The 24,425-nt window shown below is 41.4% G+C and overlaps 1 protein-coding gene and 1 long non-coding RNA gene across 2 annotated transcripts; both read right to left on the reverse strand.

Annotated features, from left to right (window-relative positions):
• Positions 1–345: 345 nt before the first annotated feature.
• OPRM1 (opioid receptor mu 1) lies at positions 346–24,257 on the reverse strand. The gene is made up of 4 exons (XM_057364885.1): positions 23,862–24,257; positions 9,323–9,675; positions 7,920–8,440; positions 346–2,634 (listed from the first exon to the last, which is right to left on the reverse strand). The coding sequence occupies exons 1-4, from the start codon at positions 24,179–24,181 to the stop codon at positions 2,596–2,598; spliced, it is 1,233 nt and encodes a 410-aa protein (XP_057220868.1). The 5' UTR covers positions 24,182–24,257; the 3' UTR covers positions 346–2,595.
• Positions 13,113–18,581, reverse strand: LOC130572877 (uncharacterized). Its single transcript, XR_008965269.1, has 3 exons — positions 18,466–18,581; positions 16,665–16,707; positions 13,113–13,511 (listed from the first exon to the last, which is right to left on the reverse strand). It is a non-coding gene; the product is annotated as an uncharacterized LOC130572877 (long non-coding RNA).
• Positions 24,258–24,425: the final 168 nt, after the last annotated feature.

The following is a 24,425-nucleotide window of genomic DNA, read 5'->3' on the forward strand; positions in this document are numbered from 1 at the left end:
CATAAGGCCTTTGACATGGCCTCCCACAATATCCTTGTCTCTAAATTGGGCATAGGGGTTTGATGGGTGGACTGTTCATTAGGTGAGAAATTGGTTGGACAGGCACATGCAAAAGGTAGTGATCCAAGGCTCAGTGTCCAGATGGACTTTGGTGACAAATGGTGTCCCTTGGGATCCGTGCTATTTAATGTTTTCATCACAAATATTGACAGTGGGGTTGAGTGCAAATACACAAGAAACACAGACATTTTTATTGAAGGTTTACAATGCAGATACAGAAGTTYTGTAATAATATGCTACTTATTGCAAAGCACTACTAATGAACATTCAAGCCTTCTGAAAAAAAAAGACATTTTTCTTACTTTTTGCTAATGCTCTGCTAATAAAATTTGCTTCCTCATATCCTTAAACCATCAAGGCTACATTATTACTGCTAAACATATTTACAATGGGGTTTTTCAATTGTTGGACTGCGGAAAATATCCTTAAAAAATATTTGGCTGTCTGCTGGCAGATCACAGTATTTTGCCTGTATGCTTCATCCAAAGTAGAGAAGAAATAATGGCTTCAATTAATTATGTGAATTTTRTGAAAGCTGAACTTTTGACTACTCAGAAAACTGTGATCTTAAGTTTACTTAAACATGCTTTTTGWCTATCATTTAAGAYTTTTTAAATATTCATTCAACTTTTWAAAWTTTTTTGAGATTGTTGTATGTGAAAATGTCAGACTACTCTGAACCCATCAGGTAGTAATTATGTCATAGGACATTAATGTGTTTACATCTGGTGTATTCTATGCTGGTTTTGTTATTTAAATAATACTGCTGTGTAGTGCAAAACAATTTATCAACTTCTTCCAAGTGCCCATCTGAGGCTGTTKAAAATTAGATGCAAAACCTGTTAGAATAGTGATGCCTGTGGTTTAAACATTAATGATGATTATGAGGTGATAGAGCTAAACTAACACAAAATTAAACCTAAGTCCATATGAMAACACAGTGGAATTTTCAACAGCAAAAGAAAAAAATTAAGGCACTTCTGTCATTTCTAGATTCAGGCTGCTAATATAAAGGCTACATATTTAGTTGCAACATAGGATGAAACTGAAATAATTCTTTCATTTACAACTTGCAAGGATTTGGTCTTCAATCTTTATTATGCAGTCTATGGCAGAAACAAACCATTTCACATTATAATATTATTGTTACACAGACTTTAGCAATAAAAATAAGAAATACATTTTGGCTGCAGAAAGAAAAAGACAAAAAAAAAAAACCCAACCCTGTTCCATATAGTTGTATTTCAGAATACACTTAAATTCATCAAAGYACATTTTCTCCTGGTCAGCTACGATGATTTATTTACAAAGCAAGTAACAATGTATAGAAAATACTATTGCACCACAACTTATCTACATGAATATTTCTATTTTTCATACTAGAAACAGCTAAGAAGGCATTTACTGCAGTACAATCCTTMTTCCTGAAATCTTAATGTTTAACAGCTAATACAAAATGCAGATGCAGACTGTATTGTGTTAATTAGAAAAGCAAACATATTGTGGGTTTGGTAAGAAAAATAGATGTCTAGCAAAATCATTTTAAACTTCTTTTTTAAAGAAGGTCTAATGCATTAATTGCACTGAGTACTACACATAGAGGCTGTCATTTACTTACAAAATGAAAATGCTGCTGACAGAGCAGATGAAATTTAAGAAACTACTTGAAAGAGAAGACATTATCTGCCTGTGCAAGCTCTGACAGGCTCATAGCTACATTCTTATTCACAAAAAAATTTATGTTAATATATGCTGTTTTGGGGTTCATTTGACAACCAGTAACAATGTGGAATACTTTCATTTACTCATCTCTTTTAGAAAAAGTGATAGCTCATTGTTTTGATTTTAAAGTTTTTTTATGTGAAATAGAAGTAGAGGATGAAGCTTGGAGTTTTATAATTTTTTTTTTTGTCAAGGGACCACTGAAAAAATATTTTTCCTTTRAAACTGCAGAACATGCAGTCCTTGTAAGAGAAGACCTCTTGAACTACAAATGYGTTATTCTAGATGACCTCGTGAGACTTCAGCACGCAAACAACCTGCACAGAAAGYACCTCTACAAATGAATTTTAAGAGTAAATAGAGTGTACCCAACAGCGTTACGACTTCATATCTCATTATTTTCCATCCTCAAAAGCACACTTTMTTTTCCAAACTATAGTTGTCTAGCCTTTGAATTTTTGTTTCCAACCTGTTTTAACACCACTGTAACTTACCAAGAGTGTGTCAGGCTGCTACAGGCAGAGTAGCTTTGTTTTAGACTAAYGTGTGCACTCCTGGCAAACGTGACTGCTTTGAGCACTGGAGCCTGGAAGGCCCCACATCTCCTGGCTCTGCTCGCTCTTACATTTCATGCTTCTGTTATGGGCAGTGTAGATGTGCTGCAGAAGCAATTTTTGACAGACTGGAAAAGCAGGCACTTTCCTCTGTGGTATTTTTTTTTGAGGGAAAGCATATCCTACATGTTCCCACTAGCACACTAGGGCAGTGCAGTGGCGTGCAATTGCTCTGAGAGCCATGCAGCAGGAGACCCTGTCACGGCAGTGGAGTAGTTTCAGCTTCTTGAAGTTCCAACTGAAAGGAAAGAAATTGTAAATGCAATGAACAATTGCTTGGTATCTTCCCACCCACAAATTTGTGTGCGCATTTACTTGTGCAGTTTTTATAGGAGGAATTTATATCTCATTTTGAGCTGCCATCCTGCTGTATAAAGCTAAAAACACAAAGCCCAGAGTAAGGCAAGACTATGTTTTGCTGTGAAGTAACAAAGCAGGGAAAATGATCACAAAGAAACATTAGTAGGTCTGAAATTTGAATTAGAATATAYTTCATATCAAGCCAGTTGTTCTCTTTCTAGGGTGGGACTCTCCATGAATTGCATGAGTATGGAAAAACTTCACTCCCTTTCTGTATTCTTTCTACAGCAGTTACAGGGGAATTATTATTTCTGTTGAATACATTCTGTGCTCATATCTAACTTTTGGATTTTCATTTTCAGTCTAGTTTAAATTCTGTGTGAGATGGATTTACACCAGGAACCAAACCCAACAACCCCTCAGCCCTGTGTGTGCACAGAATCCCTGTAGCGTTCKATTTGCATGCAGGCTTTCATCAAGGAAACCTGCTTACTGCACAGCATGTCCTGAAAGTCTGCAAYCCCTTTTTTGCTGCCCAGCAAATGTTGTACCAGAACCTGTTGAGAGTTGGGTGGGAAACCCTTGCAAATCAAGGATTTACAGAATGGAAAGCAGAGACACAGATGAAACCTGAAGAGTCACCAAGAAACCATGTTAACACATAGCAGCTACAAAAGAAAGCCCAATTTTGAGGATCAATTTAACTTAGGCAAGTGTTTCATAGATGTCACTACCTTGCCAGAAATGGGCTTTTTAAGGAATCAATACCTTAAAATTATTATTGAAATATAGTATAATTTAAGATACATGCACTTATATATACAGAAAGGCCATTCTCTGTGAATACAGGTAGATATGAATCTGCCAAGTTTTGGAGTTACAGAAGCTGCCCATTTCTTTTTCATGTTTCTGCAACAGGACTCACCAGCATTCCCCACATTTGTTTGCAATTATGTCATATAGCACTGGGAAAAGTAAGAGGGAAGAAAACACTTCCTTCATTTATTTAATCAAAGCGAAACTAGCTTTCAATTTTTCCTTGTTTTAACTTAAAAACCTTTCTCAAATCCAATTTTTATTTCTATGTGGCTGCCAATCCAGGCAGTAAAGGCAAAGGTTTTAGCRCTGAGCCTTTTGTTACTGAAAATATCTGAGGCCTCATTTTCAGCATATGAGGAGGATTTGCAGCTTCCATTAGGGAATTTAAACATTTCAGTAGTTAAGGAGAAAGCATCAGAAGCTAAAATTGAAAAGATTAGTTACATAGGATGACTAAGTAGCCCTGAAGATGTGCCTATACATAATTTGCTTAGTTGCTTGGATACATTCAGGTGAAGCTCCTATGAAAGCAGCTGTAAAAATGGATCACAAAGRAAGTAATCCACTGAAACAAATTTCTCAGATTTCTATCATTATTTATAATCCAGTTTCCTAATTATTTAGGATTTTTTGTTGCTAGCACATAGATACTAACAAAAATATCCTTGGAAAACATMGTTTTCAGGGAAAAATAACAATCAATTAAAAAAAATTTATTTTAATCTCAGAGATAAATTGATGCAGAGTAGCTGCAGTAAAAGCTATTTCAAAGTACTTGCCAAGGTCTTTGATACKAATCAGTTTAAGTCAACGACATCAAAAACCTTCAGCCATTTGCAAAATTTGTTAATATTTGGTCCTTTATTCCCTTCCCTGCCAATACTTGGCCATACAGAGGAAAGTTCAAAGAAAGCAGTTTTCTTTTCAAGCACTTTTTTCCCCCCAGGATTACATCATTCCTTCTCCATGCAAGTGCACTTATAAGATTGTGTATGCCCTCCAGAAAACAAGTGAGCCAAACCTCTAAGCTCACTCTGGAATAGATGTGCCCAATGCATTTTACTGCAGGAGTTAATGGAGTGTAATACCAGATAATCTGCCACAGATGTGAAACACCTCAGTCCTAAAACTCTTCCAATTTCTGCATCAGCCACTGTCTGCACTGTCTCAGAACTGTGTTTCTTCACTGAGCACATACAATTTCTACAAATGCTGCTCTCTGCATTCACAAGATTTTGCATTTCTGCAGTTTTTAAATTATTTTCCTCTTCCACTTTCTGTAGATGCTGATAAAACAACAATCAATCTCAAACTTAATCGAGACCTTTCTGGTAATGCCAGGGAGCCACAGAGTAGGCCAAAGGCCAGTATACTAATTCAGAAAAATACTCAGAAATTWATGTTTCCTGTTGATGCTTTTGACCTGACAGAAGACCCTGTTGTTCTTTACAGCATCTTGAACGCTTAAGARTGTTAATTTTAAACGCTTTTAAATGCTTCAAGAGTGTTAGGCCTTATGYGATTGAGCCTTGCATTCTCATTAACTTTAGCAGGAGAAAAGAATTCTCACTTGGCAAAAAAGCAACTTGTAGAACATCTGTTTCTTAGAAAATGTGTGAGGTGTGCCAAGTGCTACACAGCCTTGCAATCAAAATTCATCCCAAATGCTCTCCAAGGCCTTGCCTATACAAGAATGAGCCTGTCAGGACATTTCAATCGATACAGACACACAACTTAGACTTTCTTGTACGGAAAGCACTTACCTGTGAGAAGAATACCTTGTCTATAGAATTAAAAAAAATTCACTGTCTGAGCAAACATTGGTTTGTCTGGGGAGTTATTTTCTTTTTTCTTTTTCTGAGAGCTAAAGATGCACTCACTCGAGGGCATTTTTCTGTTTAAAGTAATAATAATAATAATAATAATAATAATAATAATGAATATCAGATATTACACTTGTAATTACTATTCCAGAGAACCCTTTTAGTGTATATTAGTTAAAAAATACCACTTACAGAAACGTTTGCTGGAGAAAAAAAAGATTAACTAATATTAAGTTTGAACATAGCTTGCTGTGAATGTATTCTATATTCATTGTGGAGAATGAGAAACACTGCACCAAAAAGCTGCTGAGCTGGACTCCAGGGAGAAGGCTCAGGTCAGCATTCAGGGAGCAAATCTGGCAGGAATAAACCAATGGCAGCATCAGCAGCTGCCAAAGCCAGGACTGCAGGGATGGTGGCGAGGGAAGTGAAGTTGGCCACTCCAAATTCTTTCAAATACCAAAGGGGAGACCTGTCCACCCACCTATGAGGACCTGAGCTTGCAAGTGTTGTCTTCTTATCCCTGGCTCTGGGGAAAACTGACAGTTTGCTCCTGGGAAGAGCTACCTAAGTATTCAAACAATTTCTTCCAGCTCTGCAGGCACCTTTTTTGTTCCATCCAATCCAAAGATTAGCTCTTTTGTTTCAGTTTCCATCCTTACTGCCTCACTTGGACCTCATTCCTTATGTTTCTGTTTCTCCTCAGCACTCTTCCTCTCACCTCCCTTTCCCTTCCTTTCTCAGGTACTTTATTTCCTCATAACTAATTTCATCACTGAGCCTGAATGTAAACCAAACCCTGACCAACAAAGACTCCAACTACGAGACCAGCTTCCTCCTTATTGCCCTCTCAAGATCCCTTCACTTGCTTGGTCCATCCCTGCTGCTGTCTCTCTTGCTGGAGTAGGCTGAAACACCTCTGTGGGAAGCATCACCTTCTATTCTGTGTTTGCTCAGTGCTCAGGGAAACAGACTCCAGTTCCCTCAGCCTCTGGGCAGTATCACATTCATCTTTTCTATGGGTAGAAGTTTAGAAGGCTACAGCTCTCCTAAACATAATATAAAGATAYATAATCAAATGTAGAAAATGGGTGCATTCACACTGCACTCTAAAAAGCTGGAACTGTACAGTTGCAATCTTGTTGTCAGACACATGCACAGAATTGACTCCATTAAGGGTTACAAATGCATTATTAACAGATGAATCTCATAATTTGCTACATCTAGTAAATACTACACATATATACATACATAAATATATGTGTGCACCTGTGCCATGTTTGGCAGTTCTGCTTCACCACCACACTGAGCAGGTGACAATTTCGCAGGCCACAGTATGGCCACAGTGGACAACAATACCAACTGCTGATGCTTAATGAAATATAWGACTTTAGCCCTTCTCCCTTTAGACTGTTCCCTCCTCTTTTCTGGTGCAATTACTGTTTAGTCTGCAAGGAGATGGGAATACTCTGATTCGGAATATCTGGCACCAGCTGAGTGGCAGGTGGGCAGCTGCTTTCACAAGAAGCCACTGAGTTCTGCACCTCGAGGAGGCAGCCAGCTTGTGGCTGAAGTGGCAGCAGTGAGAAACTGGTGCATGAGCCACCCAAGTATATTGCTGAAAGGTGATATGGCAAGGAATGAACCAGGCTTATGCCWTTTGCTCTTATTTTTAAGGAATTGCAGAGACAACTCAAACCTCTTGYAGTGTTTGTGATGTGCTTGAATTACTTTTGTGAATGTTAAGATTTGCTTTCATGTTTTGCTGAGGGATGGGGATTGGAAATTCTCAAGACTAATCACAGGGTCATGGATACTGAACATGTAGAAAAGAGCTTCTTTGAAAAAACTATGCAAAAATAGGCTGAATAAAAAAAAAAATCTCCTTCTTTTGTTATCGGATGTGCCACAAAATCAAAGGCTTTTTTCTACATGGAAAAGGTATTTTCTTGCTATACCTAAAAYGGCAAAATGGCACATTGATCTTTATATATGTATACATATATCTATATACATAACTAACCCCACCTTATTCTCCACATCATTGTCTGATACAAGAACGGCATGTAGACAGGCCTTGGTCTGTATGTCTTTCAGCACAAACAAGGCCAGGYTGACCTTCTTTGTACATCAATCAAAAGTGAATAAGCACAGTTTTTTTCTCTTTTTATTCACTGTTGCAATGGGAGAAGAAGAGAGATCTGTATTCTGTCCCACTCCTGTCTCCACCAGCAGACAAGGAGTATGAACAGAGGAATCTGTGATTAATTTTCAGCCTGTTGTAAACATCCTGCAMGTGAAAGGCTGTTTCATGTGCTTTGTACATGCATGCACGCTGGACCCAGTCACCCAAGGTGCCTTTGGAACCCTCRGCTTCTGAGCATCAAGCAGGGCAGAGAGCAACTGGCACCATGCAGGACTGGGGTCTCCGTGCATGCACACACCAGCTTCAAATACAACCTAGAAGGTGCTCAGGGCCTTCCACCAGCTACAAATCAGTGTAAGCAGTAACTTCAGAACACATGTCATCTCCAAGCGGGCGGCCTGCATCCAGAGATGACATCTCCACCGCTAGTCATACCTGATGGTTAGTCCTATCCACAGTGTTGGCAGTGGAAGCGTGGTCACGAGTGTTTTGTCGGACTCGGGTGGAGTTTTGCTGCTCAATGGTTGAGGCAGTGGGGATGCAGAACTCTCTGAAACACCTTTTGAAATTCTCATCTAGAAACGCGTAAAGGACTGGATTAAGGCAGCTATTTGTGTACCCTAGAGCAATACAGAAGTGCCAGGAGACAGTCTGGAAAGTAGTTTCTGGGATGTTGACCAGGGCTTTAATGATAACATAAATGTGGATGGGAGTCCAGCAGACAATGAACACTGCCACCACTACAAGGACCATCCTTGTGATTCTCCGCAGGTTCCTGTCCTTCTCTTTGGAGCCGGACAACATGCGAACACTCTTCAGGCGTAAAATCATCAGCCCGTAACACACGGTAATGATGAGCACTGGCATGATGAAGGCRAAGATGAACACACAGATTTTCAGGAGGTTCTCCCAGTACCAAGCAGGGTGGGAGAACGTAAGTGTGCAGTCAATTGAGCCTGGGGAAAAGGAATACAGCAGAGAAGAACGTGCAGGTYAGTTTTCATTTGCTTTCCTTTAAACCTGTCTTTAATTAAATATCACAGGCAAATATATGAAGACTTTACACCTAAGTAAACAYGTAAAATGAAGCAATCTCTGACCTGTCATTTGCACAAACATTGGTAGGACAGAGTACAGCAAAACATGCATGAAGTGAGTTAAAAAAACACCCCAACAAATTAACATGTTCTCTTTTGCATTTTATGGCTTGAAATTTAATGTTCACTAAACAAGGAAAAGAGCTGAATTGTCACAAATGCTTAAACTTTGACTAATTTTCACTTTCAATATAAAAGATGGTGAAAAGAAAGATTGTTAAGCCATCATAATGCTGAAAGTTTGGGCTTTTCAGGGCAATGGGGAGGAGAATGACACAACACTTGGTAACTGCACTGTGGGTGGTCTGGATTKGTGGATTTGTGTTGACACACTGTCACTGTCCCTTCATGGAAGGTCTTGGAGTGCCAGAGATCCAGAACGTGCTGCTGCTCTGTATCATGTCTTGACAAGGTGTACAATACCTATGATTGCCAGCTTCCCAGTGGGAATATCCTGGGTKAAGAGCAGGCTCCTGTGCTGCAGGGCAATGCAGAACTGCCCCACAGCAGAAGGCAGGCAGGCACAGATGCTTTTCCAAACTCTACAGTAATCACAGCGGACAGCAAGACTTGCACAGACCCACAGGAGCCAGCTGCAAAACTGTTGAAGGGGCTCAATTGCACTGATACTCATTTTATACTGGCTGGAGACAGATGTTAATTCTTCTACACTACAGTGAAAYGATGCAGAAAGGAGCTAAAATGTTGAATGCTCAGTTTAGGACTGRAAGCCAGACTTACCGTGCCTGTATTTAGTAGTTGCCATGAACATAACCGGCAGGCCAATGGCAGAGGAGAGAATCCAGTTGCACACATTGACAATTTTGGCATTTCTGGGGGTACGGAAATCGAGGGCCTTAACTGGGTGGCAAACAGCCACGTAGCGATCCACACTCATKGTGCAGAGCGTGAAGATACTGGTGAACATATTGTAGTAGTCTATGGATATAACAATYTTACAGAGGATGGTACCGAATGGCCATGTTCCCATCAAATAATTCACACTCTGAAATGGCAGAGTACTTGTCGCCAGGGCATCTGCCAATGCAAGATTGAAAATGTAGATGTTGGTGGCAGTCTTCATTTTCGTGTACCTAGGAAAAAAATTGGCAGAGCATGTGAATGACCACAACTGACACCGTTACATAAAACTGAATTCAATGCATCATCTATAATAAACTTCTATAAAATAATGTGACAGATGCTGTCAAAGATAACATTTACTGCTTTTAACTAAACGATCTTGCCATGATCCACCTACATGTTGGCAGTTCAGTAAGAYATCAGCTAAAGGGTGTAAGAAAAAAAGATCAATTTAACTCGTGTAGAAGGAAAAGACATAGAAGAAACAATGTTATAGATGCCAAAGAATTGAGAAGCTGAAAAAAAATTCTGTCTTTACGTATCAGATACTGCACTGCATGGATAGATTTTCTGTATCTGCTAAGGTCATGCTAAATATCATAACCATGTTCTGTAGAAACAGAAAATTAATTTGTAGGTTGCAGTAATAATGATTTCATTCTAAGTGAGCAGCACTTGAAACCCACTTTCCATACGGATGCAGTACTTTTGCAGTGGTACAACGTATGTTTTGATTTAAGTAATGTTCCTGGCCATTCTGCCCTGATTGCTGTCGAGGTTCTGGGCACTGTGGCTGCTTGGCTTTTTGGGTCAGATGGCTTGCTCTTTTGATGAAACTTTCTTCTGTTTCTGCAAAACTAATAAGTGGAGAGTTTAATCAAGAGAAATAGCCCACTTGAAAATATGTCAGGATACCTGCTAAATAAGACAAAATGTAAAATACAGTATTTAATGGTTTTTATCTGAGTTAGATCTCTTCAGAACATGAGTCAGTTGCAAAAAAATCCCAAGGAAAGGATTGTGTAGGCAACACTCATTTGGAACTTCTTTTTGGTAGGGTGTGCAGAAATGCCGACTTCATGCTGAATGGATCTGTTTTATGATGAACATCTGAAGTCACTGGTATTGGATTTGTTCTTTCATTTTTTAGCACTGCATGAGGAGCCACTAATCACCCTAATATCAATTTAGGGTGCTTTTTAAAAACAGATTKTCAAATAGATTCAAACTCTATCTTGACTACTGAGAAAGCATGATCTGAATATGATACTACTAAGTTGTAAATAAATTCTCATATTCTCAAAGTCCTGTAAAATCTTTCCTCACTCCATTTATCTAACAACTTTGTAACACTAACATGGGAGGAGGTAGATGTTGCAGGCATCCATGACTCTCTCTTCTGAAAACTGGAAAAAAGGTACAGGATTGAAGTGTGGAAGAGGTACACAATAAAAGCTACAGCTGTAAAAACTGGAGGGAAGGAGGAAAATATTTCTTGGGCAATTTGCCAGAGAATCTTGCAGATGAGAATGAAAGCAGCAACATTTTTATTTTGCTTTTACTATTATCCAATACTAAGCTCCATGGTTTATCAAAATGAATGTCTCTCCATAGGTCTGACATATCCAGGAGTAGCTGAAGGTGTATCCAGAGCTAACCTGAAGGTTTGTGTCGAGAGCAGACATACCTGACCTGCTCCCACCTGATCTGCTCAGGCAGGGACAGTGGCAGAGGGACAATGACACTCAGSTCTGCACAGACAGGGAAAGGTGATGACGATTCTGTGCCCTCACCCAGGCTGCTGATCCCTGCTCAGCCCTCAGGTGATTGCCTGCCTTATCTTTATGGCTGGACAAGGAAACACACTCGGGACTGCTGCTCAGCGCTGCTGCCATCCCTCAAGATGCTGGTACTCTTCAGCCTGGAGAGTGCATTGTCAGATAACAACGACAGTGTTTTGGTATCAGTAATCAAAGCCATTATGATTTAAAGGGAATGCTAGACACAGAGGGAAAAAAAAATCAATCAATACATAAGTGACTTTTAGGTTAGCATGACAGAGGATGGACAGAAAAAAAGCCCTGAATAAATAGAATAGAATAAATAGAATAAAGTTTCTTCAATGGGAATGGGCCTCATCCCACTTAAATGCTATGYATTTTTCTGTTTTGCTATCTACTTTTCAGTTCAAGCTCAAAAGTTCTTGGACTTACTTTGTTTAATGTCCTCTACAGACCATTAATAAAGGGTTTTGCTTGATGTACTCTGTAATCTTTGTGCTTCTAATCATGCTGTTCTTCTTACAATGAATAGAAGCAGAGCTTTTATGGTGATAGAAAGCATTTACCTCCACAATTGCCTAATCAACAAAAGCCTATTGAAACTTACAATATTCTTTTCAGTAAATTGTATGGTATTTGGGTGTTTCTCTGCACTGAGTATTTAAAGATTTTATAAGGGGCTTATGTCAGAAAGGTACATTTTGTAAAACATGTATTTTTCCAAATAAGTAGATTATTGGTGTCCCCAGGATTCTTTTTTGGCACGAACAAACAAATACTGAAGGAATTGATTAAATGTAATTTTAACAGCATGAAAAGTAACGGTCCATCAAAAATGATATTTTCAAAGTCTTGATCTTAGCTGTTATTATACCTTTTGCTAAAGTATCAGTGTACTTATTTGAACAAGCAGAACAAATATGTCCATTATCCAGACATAGATGTATATGCAATGAGATCTTTATACTTGAGAGGGACTTAGCAACACCAAAAGTTTTGTTTACAAATGCAATCTTTTAATATAGTGCTTTTACACTTTCATTCAAACCCACTACAGAACCAAAAAATTTACAGATGTGTAAAGAAAGAATTTTAATTGCAAACTCATTAAAATCTGGATACTGGTATTTAGTTTATATTGGAATTTCAGTGCCTAAAACACCAAACATATTAAATTTTGCATGACAAAATTTAAGCAAGATTGCAAGYGAAGACAGAAGCTGGCTTTGGGCGGCCTTTTATTTTACAACTCTGCAATGAAAGGACTAATAGAACATGATTAAAGGTATTTTTTGTGAATATTTACTGCTCTGGATACATGTCTAAATTATGCTCATTATAATAACCGATACCCACTAGTATACCCCTACTAACTCCTCAGTGAAGGTTTTTTATCACAAAATTCCTGTTAATGAAGACTTGATTTGTTGGTAATGGTATGATAGATGATAAATCAGATTTACAACAGTAAGAATATATTTTATGTCTTTCTAATTTTTTAGGGAAAGCTCAGCCTTGTCTTTATTTTCAATCCAACAAAGCTTTAAAAGAGACTTCAAATTTGAAGACCTGAGGTGTACAGGTCCACCCAAACRGGATTTGCTTGGAATAAGAAAAAGCACTGGAGAAAAGAGTGAGAATTCAGCTCAGAGAGCCACCCAGCATTCAAGGATTGATAGAAAGGTTTGAAATGGACCCCTCAACTGGCTGCTCATGGGCCACTTGTAATTTGCAAACCAAATAAAACTTTCACCAGATTAACCAAAGAGAACTCCAACTCCCGTGCAGAAAGGAGCCAGGAGCACCTTCTCTTGCACTTCCCATGCAACAGGAGAGATGTGAGCATGCTTGTGACYCTCTCTGCAGGACACCTGCCATGGCCCTGTTTCTGCCCTGTCCACTCTGATAGTTCAGTCTCCACCTTAACACCTTCAAACATTTTTTACGAGTCTCTTCTTTTAAGCTTCCATGACTCAAAAGTAATGAACAAATAACATGAAGATCATATATTTTCTTAAAATTTAATGAAATCTTTAGTTTGCATCATATTTTATTTAAGCCAAAGCAAAGTAAAACAGAGTTTGTATATCATTATCATAGTCTATACAACTAATGTAGCTGTGTCCCAGCTGCTCCTTGGCCGAGTGGTTTTCATCCATGTGGATTGCTGAGATATCCCCTCCTCCAGAGCCTTCTGCCTTTCGGAACCAGATCAGTTTTACAAGCATCCTTGCATCACTGGGCTGGTGCAAAGAAGCTACAGAAGGTTATCCACATTTAGTTCACTGTAATACAGAGTACAATAATTATAATAATACAGCTACATCATCATCATCATAATCATTATTGTTATTATTATTACTATTATTACTAGTATTGATGATGATGATACAGCTCAGAGTAATACATACCATTACAAATTAATTAGAAAAATTTCCTATCTGAATAACATCAGCGAGGAGGAAAGMAGAAATAGTCTTTGGCATTTAGGAAATTGGCTGGTCGATGATAGACTGCCCATAAGTGGTTTCAGCAACACAAAGGTGTGCAAGGTGTTGCCTACAGCATGCTAATTTGGGGACAGAGACAACTTCAAGATTTGTGTTTAAGTTCAGCACAAAATACAWGAAAAACTGGAGATAATCACTGGAGATTCACTGCAGAAAGCAATCACTCTCAAAAACGGTTTGGCTGCTGAAAGAAACAACAGCCAACAGACAATCTGACATAACTCTTGTTGATGCTGGAGGAGATTAAGTTAGCATTTCAAATTCATGTTCTTCTTGCATAAATGACTTGTTAAACAAATGAAGAATCATTATGTGCATACATTAGATTAGCTGAGGTCGCAYTGGGTGGGAAGATAGAAACATGTGAAGTATGCCTTGTCAAATCAATTGAAATTAATTCTTTTTCCCCCATAATTGTTCTGGTGTACTTTATATCTGCAACTCAAGAACAGTAGAAAGAAGGGATTTTTTTGGCATGTTTTCCTGAGATATCAGGTACTTTTAATTTTAGTTGAGTGCTGAAAGCTTTGAACAAGGTCACARCATATCAAGGTTGTCTGTAAAAACCCTCAAAATCTTTCCGTCTGCCAATCCAATTAGTATATTTGACACTGAAAAGAAGCATCTCAAGAAATAYTCTGGAAAGCATCTTTGAACTAAAGGGTCTCAAATGATGGACTTTACTTGTGTCCATCCTATYTTATTGTCCTTTTTCTTTCTTCACATGGTAATGGGTCCCTATAGAGTGAGAGATCTGCACTSTATCTCAGCCACAGCTGTGACTTGTGCTGTGGTAGGCTGTAACCTATTAAAAGTTTTGAAGTCATATCTATTCTAGCCCTTCTGTCTGTGAGCACATGATTTAATCAGCTTGTAAACTTCAGTCTTTGATTTTTCTATTCATGAGTACTTCTGAATATTTATTACTTAAGCCATTAAATTTCATCACTGGGTACAAGCACCATAAATTTCTGTGCAACCCTGATAAGTTATTAGGCAGTAAGGACACCCAGACATCCAGATTTGAGGTGCCATCCTGTGGTTAACAACCTGCATCCTTTCGATGTATGTTCTACTGAAGAGATCATATACAAGGCTGTAATTTAAACATGGTAAGCCTTGAACGAAACCAGACCAAGAACAAATTGAAAAAAAACCCTCAAGCAGGTACAACATTAGAGCTGAAAGCGTTCATGCATGCTTGCAATGAAATTGTGCAATTTGCATCACATTCACTTATTTCCTGCACCCATCCCGAGTCTGAGGGTAAARGCTGAAATGGGGGAAGTGAAGAAGCTTTCACTGCCTTAAAAAAAGACAAAGAAGGCAGTTGCTGTTCCCTCCTGTTGAAGTCTTGCATCCTGACTCCAAGCACAGTGCTAACCAGTCAATTAGAGAGATGAAAAATATTAGGCATCACTTCAGGTGTCAAGTCGTGACGTACTGAGGGAGTGCAGCAGATTTAAAATCAAAGGATTTTATTATTTGACATATGTGGTCATACTTCACACACATTGTGCTGGAGCACCCTTTCTCTCCTTTTTTCACTCACTGCCAAGGCAATGTCTATTTTCTGAAGGAGTTTGAGTGTATGTGTGGTCAGCGCRGACCTGAGCACAGGGCAGGTAGCTGCTGGACTGCAGTTGCTTCAGTTGCTACCTCTTTTCTCCCCAAAAATTTGTTCTCCCACTGCCAAGATCCTTTTCCACTTTATTCTCCTCCACAGCACAAATAAGCCAGAAYGTCACCAGAGTTGACTTCCCTTGGGTTACCTTGTTAGCACCTTTTACTTCCCAGCTTATCCTTTCCTCACAMCAGGACAGAGCCAAGGCATGAGCAGTTCCAGCAGTATTTGCTTACAGGATGCAGGAGAAGCAAACCTTATCCAGAGCACCTCACCCCCTGGGATGCAGCACCAGCTCAGGGCTGTTTCTTGTGTACTCAGAACCCAGCACAAATTTCTCTCATRCCTCAGCTTTGGGAGAGGATGAGCTAAACAAGAGCCTTTTAGGCAGAGTCACCTTTAGACTCAGTGCCAGTCTTTTGGGGAATGATGAGGCACCAAGAGTGTTGGGAGGGCATCTGACTCATCCTGTTTTCCTGTGTTGGGCTCTGGACTAAAAATTACTTGCTGCTGTCATTGTGTGACTCTTCCTGCTTTTTCTTTTTGCTACCAAAAGGCATCACACAGAAGTCCTCTTTCTGCTATTTACCTTGAGGTAATGAGTTTAGTCCCTGCCCAGACAAAATAAAAGCATTTTTTTTTTTTTTTTTGGGGAAAAGCAGCCATTTTCAGGAAGAAGGCTGGTTCTTTCCCTTGATGTCTGACTGAGTGGATTAACAAGCAAGGAGATTACTTCAGACAGAACACACAAACTTCACAGTAGTCATAACCGGTGATTATGATTTCTTATTATTTTCATGCCTTTTCAAGTCACATGAATGTGAAAAATATCCTGGCAGAAATCCACACCAAAAAAAAAAGCTGATGGGATACTTTTTTTTTCATAAAAGGGTGGAGAACCAGACAAGAACAGGTATAGATAAATCACTTGCTGCAAAAATATTTAACATGTTGCCATGTCTTCTAACTCCCATTACCCTAATTCCTTCTCCTTTTCCCAGACATCATAAAAAGCTACTTAATGATAAAAATTAAATGACAGTAATATGCATGCTCCAGTGCCCAAACAGTCATCTGCTGGTACACTTCCTTCCAGTCTAGTTAAATGGGGAGAAAATTACCTGCCAATTATTTCAGAACTTAATCTGGCCTGTTTGTCAAACCAATTTTATTTGCATCTCTGTTTGCCTGGCGCTGAGGCATATATGGGCAGCCAATAAAGGTCGCTGCTTTCATGGTTATTGTGTAACAAATCTCTTTGAAATAAATCAATGGTGCCAAAAAGGCTAAGTTCAATATATTACCATTATCCAGCAGCAGGTGCTTATTGCTGAGGCTCTTGCTTTGCTAGGAAGACATAAAAAGGAAAACTGTCAGTATATTCAATTTAACTTCCCCCGCCTCTGCCTTCAGGGAAGTGTGACTGAGAGTAAAACTGCTGACTACATCTCTGATAAACTGTGGTGACATTTTTCTAGAGGGGACAGGTTATCAGTGACTTTGTCCTGTTTCCAGGTGCTGGTACCTGACTCCTGATTTGTAGACTGATCACCTGAGATAAGGACTGTACATGAAACATCCCTGGTTAGCAGGGAAGCTGCAGGGAAGCCTCTGAAGACTTAATGCAAGTAGATGTGAGGTCCTCAAAGGTGTGGTAGRGACAGCAGTGACCAATCCCACCTGGCCAGAGGGTCACAGGGAGGTGGCGTGGGGCTGGAAGAAAGGCCACACACACTGTACAGGTCAAAGTGACACCAGCTGGGTGTACAAGGTATGGCCTCTCATACAAGAGACTGGGATCTGCTGGTGAAGCTGTTGAGTGTGATCTGGAAAGGAGTGACAGAGGTGAGACAAAGGAACTAGAGAGAATAAATGTGGAGGAAGGCTTGCCTGTGATGTGGGGAAAAGGGAAAGCAGGCAATGGTGGAAGCAGGCATGACATGAAGAAGGAGAACAGTTATGCTATGTGAAGAGACCAAATCAAAAGTACTGGGAATCATGGACTCAGTCTCTACATGACAAGGATGAGATTGTGTCTGAAACTGGGGCTCTGAGGGAGTTACTAAGACCACAATCAAATTAGAACAATTTGGATAAATGTCTCCTTAGATGATTTTTCTATAGAGGCAGCACATCCCAGGGCTGAAGATTAGCACTGTTGCTCCCTGTTCCCCCTGCAAAAAAGAGGCATCAYTCAGTTGGAACTGCTCCACACAACAAGATAAGGAGGAGATGTTCCATTTTTCACAAACATTTTTGTTCTGAAGTTTTATTCCTGATCTGAGATACAAGATCTTATAGCTGATAATTGAACACTTCGCAGTGGGAAGGTGGAAAAAATCTATTATTTCATGTACTTCACAGTTATTTGATTAGCTATGGTGTGTCATCCCTACCTTTTTTCATCACGTAAATTCAAAGAGAAATATAAATAAAATTTAGAAGTGTTTAACATTGAATGGATGAATGAGAATGCYTCTTATCACAGATCGGTTAAACTGTGGAACTCCTTCATAGTGAACACCATTAAAAGCCCAATTCCAAAAGGAACTAGGGGTCTTTGAAAGATAATTATAATATTCCCACTTTCAAAACCATAAACCGAAACTTCATTATGTAAACCAAAGAAGACACAGATGGTTATAAAAAGAGCTTTCTTAGAGATCAGCTTAAGTATAACAATTCAGAAAATAGTTGCCTCTGGATTTTTAAAAAATATAGTTACCAAGAGCGGATTTGTATTTTGAAAAGACTTATCAAGCATTGAAAACTTGTTTTCACTTGGAATCATCATGAAAATAAAAGATTTTTTTTCAAAATATCTGTTAATGAGGATCTCTACAACAACCATCTCAGAGCACCTAAGCTTAAAATTAACCAACTTAGAATCTTTAAAAAATGCTTCACATATTTGTTTCAAGGCAGCTTTGTTTAGAAGTGGCAATCTTTGTGAYCTTTTATTTCCACTCTTGTTTTTGATCCTCATTTTTTGGGGGATTTCTGCATGTTAGAAATGTCCACAAAAAGCTACTGAATGAATGCTGATGCAAACTGCAGCTCAGWAAGTCCCTCTGCAGTCTAAAAGTCTCTTAGGAGGATACTCACCCAGTGTTGCCCCTATTTCTTCCACACTGTGATTAAACACCAACTGCTGCCTATGGCTGGAAAAGAGGCTACAAAGCTAAATTGTGATTCTGAGACATTTGGGCTTGCATCATGTTACATTTGAGATTTTCGCAAATACATCACCTTTTTATGTACAAAAGTTACACAAGCTTATCCACAATGATTARCTCAAGTCATGCTTGATGGTTTGGAAAAACACTCTAAATTAAAATGAAATAAAACAGTACTTCAGGATTGTGTTAGCCAAATAACTCATTAGTCATTAGCTTGCTAATAATTACTTAATATAAGCAATATGTGCATACAGTATTTTCTACTCTTACTGAAGTCATGAAAAGTCAGTAAAATTTGATTATTTTTATAAAGAATTTTTTTAAAAAATCAGGAAGTGTTTAACACTATTTTTTCATGAGAGCCATTACCATAGTGGTACTCCAGGMAAAGCACAGTGGGATCAAACAGCTTTTTTAATAAAAATTGAGTGAGAAGGGTTGTTTTCTGCCCAGAACTGCCCAGTGGTTGGCACTGGYAGAGCCAGAGGGTCTGTACACCTGGCCCTGGGATGCTGTCCTGTGTGTAGGACTCCACTGGGACTGGGGCCAGGCACAAGGTCTGGAGATGAGTCTGGGGCTGCAGAGCTCTCACTCATCCCTCAGGCACCTCTGCTTCCTCAGTGTTACCCTCAGGTTGCAGCCTCATGTATCTTTTGTCAAATTTTGACCATGTCTGTAAAATATAATTAAAAAAAAAGGAAAGAAAAAGAGAGAATACAAAGGTATACATTYCATTTTATCTGTCTGCTTTCAGACACATAAAGGGGAAAGGAGAGGAGCTTGCTAGTCAAACATTTACCCACTAGCAAAGGTTGGTAAACTCTGTCACAAACAGTATGCAAACAGGGACACCTGCCTTTCTGTCAGGCAGGATGCTGAGGGTCACCCCCTTGCTCTGCTGCTGATTTAATTCAGCTCCTCTGCTGCTCCTGCCCAACAGGGCTCCCTCTGCTCTGTCCCCAGCTCTTCTCTGGCTGGTGCTGTGAGCTGTATTAATTCATAATTGACATGACTGGATAAGGCTGCTGAGGCTTTCAGCTCTCAGCGTGGGGGTGGAACTTTTGCAATCAGTGGAACAGGCAGGACACACAATCACACAGGCAATGCATGCAAATGCAGAGAAGTTCATGAGGCTGTGAACAGGAAAGAAAAGCAAGAATTTTATGCATTTCTTGATTCCTAAGTTCCCTGATCTATAGTGCCACAAAAGATGCTGTAGGCTGCCTGACATACTGCAGCCAYAACACCACRTCAACTTGCAAGGAACCCAYTTCTCAGAAACACTTGTTTTGTTTCAGCCACTTCTGAGCTTGTGATAATTTTCAGATTTTTTTTTTCTCTAAAAAGACTCCACACTTCTGTGCAGATGTGTGAGAATATTTATTCCTCTGGTGATACTGATTATTTCTACAATTACAATTTCAACATTTTAGTAGAAAATGCTTGTGAGAAAGCTGAACAGAGCTTTCAGTTGCTGCATAGTCTTTCCAGATTCGATGATACTTCAGTGACAGCTCATTTTTTTAAAAACAGTGGTAAGAGACTGTTTTGAGACACGCAGAGAGATTTCTCTTAATTTCAGAGAGAGGACTTCAACTTCTTTCCCTCTTTGCCTTTTTAATTTTTTATTAAAGCAGTGTAATCATTAACTCAATGACATAAGACATTTCCTTCCTCTGCAAAGGATCAGAGGACCAGGGACCCTTTTGTTTATGATATGTGACAAAATTTATAGCAAAATAARTGAGGAATCACTCTGAACTTGAGTGACTTCAGTGGCTGTTGGTGGAATTACAGTCCTCCCAGGGCATTTGAATTGTGGAGCACTGCAGCCTCTGTGAGCTATTCCTGTCTTCCAGACCTGTGATGCCCAAGATTTTCATCTAGGATATATTACAGCTTTCTAGCATATTGCCTTAATCACAAGGGATATTCTTGTTTCCACTCTTATTTGTGAGATTAATATCCCACCGACTTGATGAGAAAGCTGCAAAAGCCTTTGGATTACTGTGTAAATTAATTCAATGYCACATGGCACCAATTGTACACTGTCTTGTATTCCACAGCAGCTAAAAGTAGCATTTGTTGTTGATACAGCCATAACAACACAGTGTTCATATTAGTAATTTACACTTACACAAAGCACACAAGGAAAATACGTAATAAAAATTATCTACCGATTTTTCAGATTACAGGGAATTCATGGCTGGCAGTAAAACCTGATAAAGTATTACAGCTGTCACTTGAAGGCATTTTTTTGGTACTTGAGAAAGGAAACAGCTCAGTATCAGTAACATGAGGTTAAGCCTCCCACACTACATATAAAACATGTAAATATTAATTCAAGGATGAAAGCATTCAGCTGAACAGGAACCATCTGGAAGAATGAGGAGGGTAGATGAGAATGCATTAATTACAAAGTAATGTGTATAAATTGGAAATCCACGGATCTGCTTTGCATGGAGACCCCTCTTTTCATATCACAGAACAATAATCAGAACACACTTGTGTCGAACTCCTTTTGGGACATGTCTGCTTTCTGACCTCTGTCTGCCCCAGCGGGGATAGCAGGGTGGCATTGTGGAGTGACAGTGATAGTTCTCTGCCAGGCCAGAACTTGCATGGCTCTGACTCCAAACCCCTGGATTTGCCTCATGTGGAAAAGATTTAAGAGTCACAATGTTTAGAAGAATAATATAATTATTTTTAAAGTGTTTCCAAAGAAACCAAGCATGAAATGTTAGCATGCAGCACACTTGATCTGAAGTCATGGCTGCTTTCACTGGGGCTGGACTCCAAAAGGTGAGTTGCATAGTTTCAAATATCTAAGCACCTACCTCCCACCTCCTAGTATTTTCAAATCAAACTAGGTATACCAATATCACTTAAAAATCTTAATTTATAGTAGCCTTGATTCCTCTCAAAATTAATGAGGTTCAATGTTTTGCTCTTCCTGAACAGGCATTATGGGAAAGGCAAATAAAGAAGGGGAGTTTTATATGATGACAAATTCAATCCAATAAAACATTGGCCTYGTATGTGTAGTTGGATGCATGAATGTGAGCACAGGGGGTCACCATTTCATAGGTACATGTTCTGTGATTTGAAACACTGTCATGTTAGCATAGCTTGCAACAGGAGCTAAATCATTGAGTTCCCTATTGCTGACCAGATAGTCTACACCTACAGAGAAGCACAAAAAGGAAATGTATTTTCATGTTGCTTAAGCCACAGATGCTATTCAGCCCATAGAATGTAAACTCTTTTTTATCCCAATTGCCAAACAGCTGTGTGGTATTAATTGGGAATGAATTCTGTCATACCAAAAGCTGCTCTTGAACAGGAGATGTGGGGCTTGCCATAGAATTTCTCACTGTTTTGGACAAGCCATTTAATTTGTATTTTCCTCTGTAAAATGAAAACATATTTTTGCTTTCTCCTATTGCTTCTGGCTTTTGTTTTTAAGCTGTCATCTCAGGGAAAGATGCTCTCTTTAGATAGAAATCTAAATACAAGTGCCTCATTCGATTTGGCTTTGTGATGCAAGTGTAATTCAATTAATTACTGTAAGAAATATGAACCTAGTAAGGGTTATGCCCAGGATAATAAATACATAATTGCAASGACAACCTGTGGCATATTTCTGTGCTGACAGGTATCCTGGCTCTGTTACACTGTGCATCTGCTTTTTCTCCCAGAGGAATGCATTCAACACCGCTACAGTGATTGCAGTCATGCTCCCACTCAGAAGCCTTTCTGCAGATGCATCTTCACACAGCTTGAGTTTCAGATTGACAAAAAAAATCCACAGGACAGAAGAGAATCTCCCAGCTCTGTACATGCAGCCTCTTAAAGCATAATTAAACCCGCAAGRTTTCTGAACTGCTCTAGTCTGAACCACTGATGGACATCACTTGTGCTCCTACCAGGTCTACCAGAAGCACAGGTTTGCAGTGACATCCCTAACACGTGCAGTGACATCCTCCACCCTGCCGCAACATCCCACCGTGACCGCCACCACCATTCCACCATGACCGCCACCCTCACCCCGGCTTTCTGCAGCTGGCACTGCCAGCGCTGCATCCAGAGCCACCCGGTGCCGCTGGGCTGCAAGCGATGCCAAGAGACAGCTCCTGCTCCTGCGGCCACCTCTGCCCCACAGCGGCGRCCCCGACAGCTCGGGAAAMGCAGCGTTCAAAGGGAGAACGGACCCGGCTCCAGASCGGGAGGGGAAACTGGAAGTGCTGSGGYTGCCTCGACAGGAARRGASCGTGCCCCTGGGTTAACTCCATCCCTCTTAAATGCGCCCGCTGGGCTCTCCAGGGCTCAGGGGATGCTCGGTTTGGAAACGACGAGCGGCCACGAAGGGAGATGAGCTCAGTCGGCCCCGTTCCTGTCGCGCCCGGCCCGGCGCTCCCGGGAGGTGGCAGTGTTCCCCCACGGAAGCCACCCGCCCCGCTCCGCTCCGTTACCAGGCCGGCAAAGGAGCCTCTTTCATCTCCCTCTCACTCGTTTTCCGCTCATTTAAAGGCAATGGATTTATCGAGCGTGATCTGATCTGTAACAGCCCTATCGGGGGCTTTTTCTCTTGCGGGCGAGAAAGTTGCAAGTGCCGCAGCACAGAAGGAACGCCGGGATTACGGACAGCGGTGGCGATCATGGCACACGCATTTATACACGTGAATAGGCACCTGTGTGTATACACATATATAATATCACATATATATACACATATATAAATGTATATCAGTGTACACATACATATCTAGATGTGAGGCAGAGAATCTCAAGACACGGGCATAGACAAGCGTTCAGCCGCGGTGCCATTCACATTTTGCTCATATATTTGGGAGAGGTGGGTGGAAAGMCAGGTGGATGCGTGCCGGCTGTCCATGGGCCATCCCGTACCTGTGCACGCTCACAGGCAGTGGCTACAGTCCCTTCAAACACTCTCTCCTCACGGGACAGGTGCGGGATTGAGGCCCCGCTGACCASAGCAGCTCGCAGAGTGCTACGGCACGGATGGTCCTTACAATATCCTCGGACGCGSAGCGATTTCTGACGGACCGGCCGTCCCTCACGGCTCAACCGCAAGTTTCTCTTCCCCGATCACCCACTCCGGCTCTTTATCAAAAGCCTCCTTCCCTTTCCCGCGGGGGCCGGCGCCCCTCCGCCCCCAGCGCGGCCCTTTGCGCGCTGCCTGCCGGAGGGGGAGCACAGCATCCCCGCCGGGTCCCCGTCCCGCATCCCGGCTCCTCGCGGCGGGGTTCCGCCCCGACGGCAGCGGCCGTGGGCTGCGGGGCGGGGCAGGGCGGCACTCACCTGACGATGACATACATGACCAAGAAGTTGCCGAAGAGCCCCACGACGCAGACCACGGAGTAGAGGGCCATGATGGCGATGGCGGTGACCACGGAGGGGCCGCCGCCCGCGGGCGCGCAGGGCCCGCCGCCGCCCGCGCTGCCATTGCCGCCGGCGCAGGGCTCGGAGCGGTTCCAGCCCAGCGCCGCCGAGGCGTTGCCCCAGGCCGGGCAGGGCGGCCCGGGCGGGCGGCAGGCGGAGGCGTTGGCGGCGAACGGGACCTCCAGGGCGCCGGCGAGGAGCGGCGCGGACCCGTTGCCCAGCAGGTAGGCGACAGCCATGGCGCGCAGCGGCGTCAGCGCGGCCACCCGCTCCCCGCGCCCGAGGGACGCGCGGCGATGCTGGCGCGGTGTCGGGGACGCGACGGCGCCCGCCCGCCCCGACGGCGCGCCCCGCCGCTGGGTGCGGGCACATGTGTGCGGCGGGCGGGGCGGGCCGGGGCGGGCCGGGAGGAGGGGCCGTGTCCGCAGGAGCGCCGGGAGCCGCCTCTCCGCGCCCGCCGCCCGCCGCCGCTCCTCCCTGGCC

The sequence above is a fragment of the Malurus melanocephalus genome, unplaced genomic scaffold (assembly GCF_030028575.1).
Source record: "Malurus melanocephalus ecotype Western Australia unplaced genomic scaffold, MMel_1.1 scaffold_43, whole genome shotgun sequence".
NCBI classification, from domain to species: Eukaryota; Metazoa; Chordata; class Aves; order Passeriformes; family Maluridae; genus Malurus; species Malurus melanocephalus.